At 38.4% G+C, this 9,396-nt stretch overlaps 1 protein-coding gene across 1 annotated transcript; it reads right to left on the bottom strand.

The window, feature by feature from the left end:
• Positions 1 to 275: 275 nt before the first annotated feature.
• On the bottom strand, positions 276 to 7,939 carry Fga (fibrinogen alpha chain). Its single transcript, XM_046459117.2, has 6 exons — positions 7,781 to 7,939; positions 5,669 to 5,794; positions 5,069 to 5,252; positions 3,681 to 3,826; positions 1,885 to 3,133; positions 276 to 1,177 (listed from the first exon to the last, which is right to left on the bottom strand). Exons 1-6 carry the CDS (start codon positions 7,916 to 7,918, stop codon positions 468 to 470), a joined length of 2,553 nt encoding a protein of 850 aa, XP_046315073.2. The 5' UTR covers positions 7,919 to 7,939; the 3' UTR covers positions 276 to 467.
• Positions 7,940 to 9,396: the final 1,457 nt, after the last annotated feature.

Genomic DNA, 9,396 nt, shown 5'->3' with positions numbered 1-9,396 from the left:
AAATTGTGAATTCCTCTACAAAGGTCAAGCACTGCTCAATTCAGTGATTTTTAACTCAAAATGTTGGTTTAAAACCATTCAAACCTAGTGGATGAAAATAACTAGTTTGCAATGGGCTGGCCTATGACTGGGTGGTGTGGAAGAGAAGTTTTCAACATCTTCTGGGTTGCAGAAAGGAGGTCCCATGTGACTCCCTCCTCCTGGTGCAATGGATGTCCCTTAGTGTGTTTCTTTAAAAATTTTAAAGCCCACAGAGTTATTTAAAGGTAAAAAAAAAAATTGATTATTTTATTTTTCAAAGCACTAATATGTCTCAGTTACATTTAGCTACAGTACAAAGAACAATGAAATAGCACCTGGGAATTTTTAATAGGTGGTAAAGAATCTTGACTCCTTTATGTTCCTTATTTTCTCTCCACTTTGCTAAACAAACCAAGCCTTTCTGTCCCCATTCCCACTGCTTTGGCCTACTGGGTCACCAGGGGCCTGATTTTCATGCGGACAACCCTCAGGGAATAATCTGCTCCTCTAAAGGGGACCCAGACCACTCCATTCTCAATCTCATAAGGGCTGTTGTTCCTTGGGTCATAGGAGCCCCCAGGGTAGAAGATGCCATTGAGGTTGGCTGCCTGGCAGTTGTTGTACCACCAGCCCCCTCCGTAGACTTCTGCACAGTTCTCTTCCCACTGGTCTGCATCCCTGTCGAAAGTACTGAATTGCATGGCATTGTGAGAAGTGTATTCGGTCCCTTCTTCCACAGAACCCTCAATCAGAGCATCCCCAGCTGTGCCCCTATAGGAGGAAACCTCCAGAGCATATCCTTCCTCCTCAGAGCCCACCCGCAAGTGGTACTCGGCATAAGCCCCTTTCCCATCCCAGTCCTCCAATTCTACCCTAAGGATAGAGCCCCCCTGTGTGAGTAAGTGGAGGTAGTCATTGCCTAGCCAGAATTCTCCTTCCCCCTTGTCATTCAGGCTGCCGAAACCTCTCTTGTAGTCTTGCCAGGTCCGGTTAAAATTCAGTGATCCATCCATTCTTTGCTGGATCAAAAGCCATCCTCCCAAACTGGTCTCTTGATCGCAATAAACAGAAAAAATCTTACTGGATCCTGGTAGCTTGATATTGAAAATGCCACTTTGGGCACCTGAAGGATGTGTTTGGAGGACATCATCACAGTCTAAAAAAAAAATTAAGCTGGTTGGAAGAAGTTACTCTCATTTAACTTTTACAAAGATAGGCATGGACCAGATTAAAGAAGGCAAATACTGCTTTCTTTCTTCCCTTCCTTCCTTCTTTCCTTCCTTCTGCCCATGGGAAAAGGATGTACATAAGTGGGATATAATTGTATGCAATCGAGGGTCATCTATATCTTCAAAATGCAAATTTTTCTCAAATGAATTTGGAATTTTACTTGCACAAACCGACTAATGGCAAATAGCCATCAAAGGTAGCCAAGTATCAATGAAGACTAGTACAACTTGTTTTTCACCTGATCTAAATATCAACTGAGACACACGCTAAAAATTAGTCAATTGAGTGACAATTCCTATAGCGCATATTTTGAATGATGAAACAATTTGGTTATATAAACTCAAAACCGAGTTTCAGAAGGTATTCATTCATTCATTTAACATGTGTTTATTGAGTGATGACTTTCTGCACTGCTAGGCATTTGGGAATACAGAGATGAACACAATAGACAAAGCCCCTTTCCCCATGGAACTCACAGTCTAGCATGAAAAACAGACCAAAAAAAAAAGTGTCATTTTGATAAAGCTTAGTAGATGATTAAGAAAGAAGTGCAAGGTACTTGTGGGAGCACTTTGCAGAAATAATTAGTCTAGGGGTTCAGGGAAGGCTCCCCCAAAGGAGAAGTGTGGATACCTCTGGAAGGGCGAGACATGGCACGGCCTCTCTTGATAGTATGTGCTTCTCGGAGGAGTTCTTCATGGCCGGCTTCACTTCCAGCCTCATCTGCCATTTTATAGTTCTTGGTTTCCACCGTGGAGCCTCCTCTACTGTAAGTTGTGCTACTGGTTACAAGTTTTCTGTGACTTGAAGTTTTCCCACTGGAGGAGAATTCAGGTACACCTTCATGAAGAGAGCCAGTTTCCCCTGTGTCAGATTCTGAGCCCATAGTTTGGATCTTACTGCCAAACTCTTTGAAGGAAGGTGGGAGTAAACCTGGGAATGTTTTCCCAATTGAGGAAGTTTCAAAGAAAGAAGCTTCATCAGGGTGCAGTCTGGAAAAGTCAGCCAGGCTGCCTCTGGCACTAAAACTGTGCAGCGAGTCTATGTCAGTGGCATCACCACAGTCAGCAGCATCTTCAGAATTTACCACTTCTTTGGTTACTTCTCTGCGACCATCGGCACCTATCACAGTCTTAGTGATGGTTTTTGAGCATGAATGACGTGAGGTGGTTGTACCAGCAGAGGTGACCTTCTCGTTCCCAATCAGGAGCTCTTTCTCTCCTTTAGAAGTGACCAGTTTACCTGTGCTATATTCTTTCTTTGTCCCTGGATTTATATTTCCTGTCACCTCTTCAAATTCCCCCCAGTCTGGGCTGGCAGGCCTGGTGTTCCCATAGCCCCCACTCTCTGGCCTAAAACTTCCATGTCCAGAGCCTCCAGGACTCCAATTTCCACTATGACCGGGTGTGGAGCTCCCAGGATTCCAGTGTCCAGTACCATCGGATCCAGCAGTCCCAGGGTTCCAATTTCCACCACTTCCAGGCCTAGAACTTCCAGGATTCCGTGGTGCCGTACCAGCAGATCCAGGGTTCCTGGGCCTTTCTGTCACTGACCCTGTTCCATAAGATGGAGAGTCTCCTCGGGCACTCCCCTCTCTTCCATGTCGCTCTAACACCATCCTCATCTGCTGCATTTCTGTTAATGCCTTCCACTCTGGAGGGGCCTTTTGAAGCTGGCTCTTGTAATGACCAGGAATCAAGTCTGGGACTGGAGTCATTTTTATCAGTGGTAAGTATTGCCTATCTGCAGAGGGAAGTAAGTTTTGGGATATGATCTGTTCAAGTTGCCTCTGCTGGTTTTCGTAGTCCCTCAGATCTATCTCACGTGATACAGACCTACTACAGGACCCTTGGCAAGATCGGATCTTAATATCGATGTCCACCTAGAGAAAGAGAAAAGGAAAAGGTAGATTTAAATAATGGACCATGCCTCTTGAGTTCCTGGAAGTCCATTTATTGTTTGGAAACTGGTTAAATTTTTAGGACTTGCAGACCTATAATCCATATTTTTTGTTTTCTATCTTCAGTGCAAGACAGGTTGGGCATGGGAAGGCTAGCCAGGATCTGCAATGGGAGCTCTTTGGGTTCATCTTAGATTCAGAATAGTAGAGAGTAAGGTGCCATTCCCTCTGAAAGGCAACACCAATTAAAACACCCTTGGTACAACTGAGGCTAAGGCCCCAAGTTGGTGATATCCTGGGTTTTGGAATCAGGCAGACAGGACTGAAAATTTGCTTTTGAAATTTAGTATGTGCTCTTGAAAGTTTACTTTTCTTCATCTGTAGTGTGGGGGAGATAGTTCCTACTTTTAAGGAGATGGTGGGTATAGTACTTTTCTTTGCATATGGTAGACACCCAATGGGTGTGACGACTGTCTTCCTTTTCCTCACAGTTCAATGACAAGGACATGGGTCTGAGCTACAGTCTTACCTCCAGGCGTTTCATATCTATCAGCTGGGCCCTGACATTGTTCTGCAGAAGTTGTATTTGCTGTACTTTCTCTATTACTTTGCGCTTCAGGATCTCAATTCTGCTTCTCAAATCTTCTGATACTTGATTATATGTATTATCATGGTCTGAAATAGAAAACATGGGTTTTGAAGTATCTGGGAGTGGATTTGCTTATAATAGCCAGCAAGAAAATACAGGAAATTTGATTATAAGTACTCCCACATTTTGTTTTGTTCACAGTTTGTTCTCCCTATATTTATTCTGTGAATTTCAAGCTTATTAGGCATTTGATTTTTAGATACTGTTGCATTCTGCAGTCATTCATGGATGTCGGTTCCAATGTCTTAGTAGTAGTTAGTAATTAAAATAAACACAGAAGGAATTCCAAAGAAATTTATTTAATAAATAATAAAGAAATAATGAATTTATAAATAGATGATAAAGAACTAGCAAATTTATTTAATAAATAATAATAGAATTTATTTAATACATAATAAATTTATTCAAAGGTTAATTAAGAGATAAAATAGTTTGATCACATTCCAATTATTTTATCATATCCTTACTCAAGAGATTTGAATCCATTATTGGATTTAATTACTGAGGAATTTTTCTTCCTACCTATAGATGTTAAATTGTTCCTAAACTCTTTTGAGGGTAAACAGAGAGAAAGAGAATGGTTCTATATTTAAAAATTTAAAAATCTACATAATGAACTCAGTGGGGTCTGGGATTCACCTCCAGCTTTGTGTCTTTGAGCAAGTTCATTGACCTGTGAGTTTCCTCCTCCATAAGATAGAAACAAAAATATCTGCCGGGTGAGGTAGTGCATGCCTGTAATCCCAGCAGTTTGGGAGGCTGAGACAGGAAGATTGTGAATTCAAAGCCAGCCTCAGCAAAAAGCGAGGAACCGAACAACCGGGTAAGACCCTGTCTCCAAATAAAATACAAAAAATAGGACTGAGGATGTGGCTCAGTGGTTGAGTGCCTCTGAGTTCAATCCTTGGTAACCCTCCCCCGCAAAAATAAATCTGCTCAAAGCATCTGGTCCATCTGATTTTCAGTATATATTCTTAAAAAGAACATGCTTACATTCTTGTCTTCAATCCAAAATTCTGACTGACTTTGTGACCTTTAAGAGTTTAAAGTAACCTCTTTTGCTGTGTGGAAAAAGATAAAAAAAACAAAAACAAAACAAACAAAAAAACAAGCCTCTCCTTAAAATTCAGGGATATCAAGAAGGCATGTATTTTTATGCTAAGTACTTTGGAATAAAATTTCAGTAGCTATAAGCAGACATCTTATTTATTTAAGATTTGTGTTGTTGCTTTAGTTATAAAGTCAAAATAATAATATGGAGTACTTACTATTGGCATTGGCAAAGTCCCCTCTCAAAAGCTCCATTATATTCCTGGTCAACGTATTAGAATCCTTATTGTTTTTTTGATAATCAAAGAGCGAATTTTTGAGCTTATTTATTCTGTTTGTAAAATCTTGATTGACTTCATCAATCAACCCTTTCATCCTGCAGCCAGAAGGGCATTTTTGGTTCTGAAAGTGAATAGGGGAAAATTACATTAAGGGCCTATCTCTTGGATCCAGAATGATTTGCAGTTCCCATCTCTTCTGACTTAAAAATAATCAAGAGGACTAATTAGAGAAACTCTGGAATGACTGTTGACCTACCTATAAATGCGGTTCTATCAAATGTTGAGACCACAGTACTCAGGATCCTAGAACTTGCTTAAGCATTCAACTAACATCCAATCTATTCAACCAGGTAATGATCCAGAGTGGGTTGTAATTAAACTGTGCTCTCAAGATTAGGTGCCTTGACCTTTGTTGTTTTTAATTAGACAGGCAAGGAGCTAGATTATTATTAGGTTATTTCCTACTGGAAAAGTTTTCTGGGCCCCTTTCTAGCACCATAGGGAGGGACCCTCCTGCTCCCCAGGCCCACGGCTTACCCAGTCTTCATCAGCACAGAAGGGCCAGTCCCCCTCTTTGCAGGCAGACTGCTGTCTTTCCACAATTCTTGGGCCACGCACTCCTCCTCCTTCTGCTAAGAATTCACCTTTATCTGTATCTGCAGTCTTTAAAGATTCGTTCACACATGCACAAAAAGAGCAACAACAACAACAACGTTAGCCAGGAGAAGAAGAGACACTGTCATGCCTACAAGTCCCAGGAATGAATGGCACTCTTAAGAGATCCTAAGTCACAATTTCAGGGCTTCCACAAAACTTTAGGTTTCTTACCTTCCAGTGAAAATCCTCATACCCGTTTTACAAAATGGTTATGAGACTTAAAGAAGATAAGGGGTACAAATTTCTTAAAAGTATTTGACAATAAATGTCTGATTAATGTCAGGAGTTTTAAAGGGCTTGTGATAAAGGTAATTAATTATTTGGATCAATGAAATCAGTTGAATTTTGCCTTTTCATAATGATTGTAGATGGAAAGATAATGGAAAAATTCAGAGTTCTTTCTCCTAAAATTCCTATTTCAGTAGGCAGAAACCTACACTATCTTAACTTCCCTTCAAGTATTTAGTGCAGCCTTTAGCGATGGGTCCATAGTTCAGACAAGCCATCACCAAGGACACAAATAGGGTGAAGTAAAACTTAGGAATGCTTTTGGGGTTGCTCATTCATGGAGTGATTTCTTTTTATTTGAAGTGAAAAAAAAAAGTAGACAGAAAACAAACAAAAAAATAGTTGCTGACTGACAACTTTTTTTGAACATCTTATAATTAGAAATACAGACTTAAAAATTTCCTGTCCTGAACCAAGTGGTCAAATAAAGTATAAAAACTCTACTAATAAGACTTTATATCTTAATATATAAAAATGGCTCTAGATTTTCACTATTTTTATGCTATACCACCAACTTACAAGAATTTTGTTGTGACTTCTTTAGTATGGGATAGTTTAAGCTAATATTTAGTCCTAATTTCATTTTTTAAGCATATCCAAATAACAATAATCCTAATTCAAAGAACCAAGAACAATTAATTGAAAGAAACAAGTAAAATCCTTTTGCCTAAAAAAATGAAAGAGTAAATTCAAACATATTTCAGAATAAAGCAAAACAACAATAAAAACAAGCAAAATTTGTAGATTTATGCCAATAAGAGAGAGGAAAAATAATTGAAGCCTATGCATTACCTGAAATATCACTTTAATAAATGGTTTTAGTTTTATTTCCTACAAAAAGTCTTCCTTATTATTTTTCTATAAGGGAGAAAATTAAGTTAAAACCCCCTCTTCATCTTTTTCCTTCTTTATTGCTTATGCCCACACTAAAATTTATGATTTGGGGGGGGCAAGAAATAAATTGAAATAATTTACATCTTGTATTATGAACTAGGAGATAACCGAGTTTCCAGAACATATTTGGCATATTTTTTATAAAAGCAGAGTATTTCAGAAACATTTTTGAATAAATTTTTTCTTCCTTTATATAGATCTCTGGAGCTAAATTTTAGAAATTCTTGCCATATTTAAACATTTAGAAGTTATCCTAAAAGAATATAATATTTCCAAATAAACCTATTTACTTATCAACTTTTTTCTTGTGGTCTTGCTGTATGTTTCCAAATATAATGCATTTGCTTTTTAAGCATTTTGTCTTGAATCAAAAAAAACAACCTTTTAGAAAAAAATTTAAATAAAACTAAACATTATGCTTATTACAGACAAATAATAAGCAATTAAGAATTAGAGGGGAAAAAATCTTATAGAATCCTTGTTCTGTTATCTAGCATGATAGTACTCCAAGACTTTAAAGGGACAAAAATGTGAAGGATTCTTGTCCTTAAAAATTCTGAGAAAAACACAACCAACAATGTTTTAAGACTGAATGATAGATGTCAAGATCCCCCTTGTGAATTTGTACACTTGGGTTCCTCTAAGATCTTCCTCTTGTAGTCAGTCATATTATCCTGCATTCTTGCCAAGCCTTTTTAGCAAGAGCATAAGGCTGAGAGTGTATCAGAATATACAATTAGCAGAATCAGAACCTCCAAGCTCTTTGTAGAATAAACACCAGAGAGAAACAAAGAATAAATGGCACCCTACCCATACTGTGCTGACCACGCTCAGGACCAGGCAGACGATCCTCATGGAAAACATCTTCTCTGAGCCAGGGGTTGGCTCATGAGAAGCACTCCAGTTGAAAGAAAGGAGGATTGCCTCCACTCTTAGCTGCCACCCCATTTAAATCTGCAGGCAGCTTGGTAAATCATTACCTTTGTCCTGTTTCGACAGTCCTCAAGCTCATTTTGCTTCCTTTGCTCCTGCCATAATGTTGGTATCCCAGAAATTCTTACTCAATTTTCCTCAACTTGTTTGCTTCCGATAAACTGTTGCAAACAGCAGCATCTGATTTTCCAGCCAGCAGTTGGGGGATGACCCCACATTCCAGGAACAGGTGACTTTGAAAATGCAAAGGGTGACACAGGAGAACACATCCACAGCTACACCATTTCTAAGCTCTGTGCTCTTTGACAGGTTGCATTATCTCTGTCTGCCTCTGTTTCCTGCCTCTGTTTAAAAACAGAGATAATGATAACCTACCACGTACGTCTTTATGGAGAATATATAAGTTAATCCTTGTACATTCCTTAAAGCAGTGACTGCTACATACTAAGTATTCAGTAAATGGCAGCGATTATTGGAGAGTCTGCAGTGCCACAAATGGGTGGAATGTGATGGACATTATTATCCAAAGTACAGGTTTGAAGACACGAATTGGTGTGAATATACTTTGCATACAACCAGAGATATGGAAAAAATGTGCCCTATGTGTAATAAGAATTGTAATGCATTCTGCTGTCATATATAAATTTTAAAAATTAATTAAAAATACTGTTTTAGGGGATCAAAGACTTAGAAATTAGACCTGAAACTTTGCAACTGCTAGAAGAAAACACAAGATCAACACTTCATCATATTAGTGCAAACATTGACTTCCTTAATAAGATCCCTAAGGCTCAAGAAATAAGAATTAGTAAGTTGGATGCCATCAAATTAAAAAGCTTCTATACAGCAAAAGAAATGATTAAGAACAGTGAAGAGAGAGCCTACAGAATGAAAGAAAATCTCTTCCAGCTGCTTCTGTAACAGAGAATTATGTCCATGATACATGAAGAACTCAAAAAACTGAACACCAAAAAAACAAATAACCCAATCAATAAATGGGCAGAAGAACTAAAAAGACATTTCTTCTAAGAAGAAACACAAATGGACAGCAAATATATGGAAAAAAAATGTTCAACATCTCTAGCAATCCAGGAAATGCAAATCAAAACTACACTAAGATTTCATCTCATTCCAGTTAGAAATGGAAATTAAGAATATAAATAATAGTAAATGTTGGTGAGGATGTGGGGAAAGGTACACTAATACATGTTGACAAGATGGAAAATTAGTAAAAAACAAACAAACAAACAAACAACAACAAAACACTCTGGAAAGCACTTTGGAGATTTCCCCAAAACATTAGAAATGGAATCACCATATGACCCAGCTCTCCCACTCCTTCGATTTACCCAAAATATCTAAAATCAGCATGCTATGGCAATACAGCCACTCCAATGTTTATAGCAGTACAATTTAATAGCCAAATTATGGAATCAGTTCAGATGCCCATCAGTAGATGAATGGGTTAAGAAATTGTGGTATACATACACAAT

The sequence above is a fragment of the Marmota monax genome, unplaced genomic scaffold, assembly GCF_021218885.2.
Source record: "Marmota monax isolate L192 unplaced genomic scaffold, Marmota_monax_Labrador192_F-V1.1 WCK01_AAM20220418_F8-fsc00002, whole genome shotgun sequence".
Lineage (NCBI taxonomy): Eukaryota > Metazoa > Chordata > Mammalia > Rodentia > Sciuridae > Marmota > Marmota monax.
Note: the sequence above shows the minus strand (reverse complement) of the source record. Positions and strands in the feature narration are given on the sequence as shown.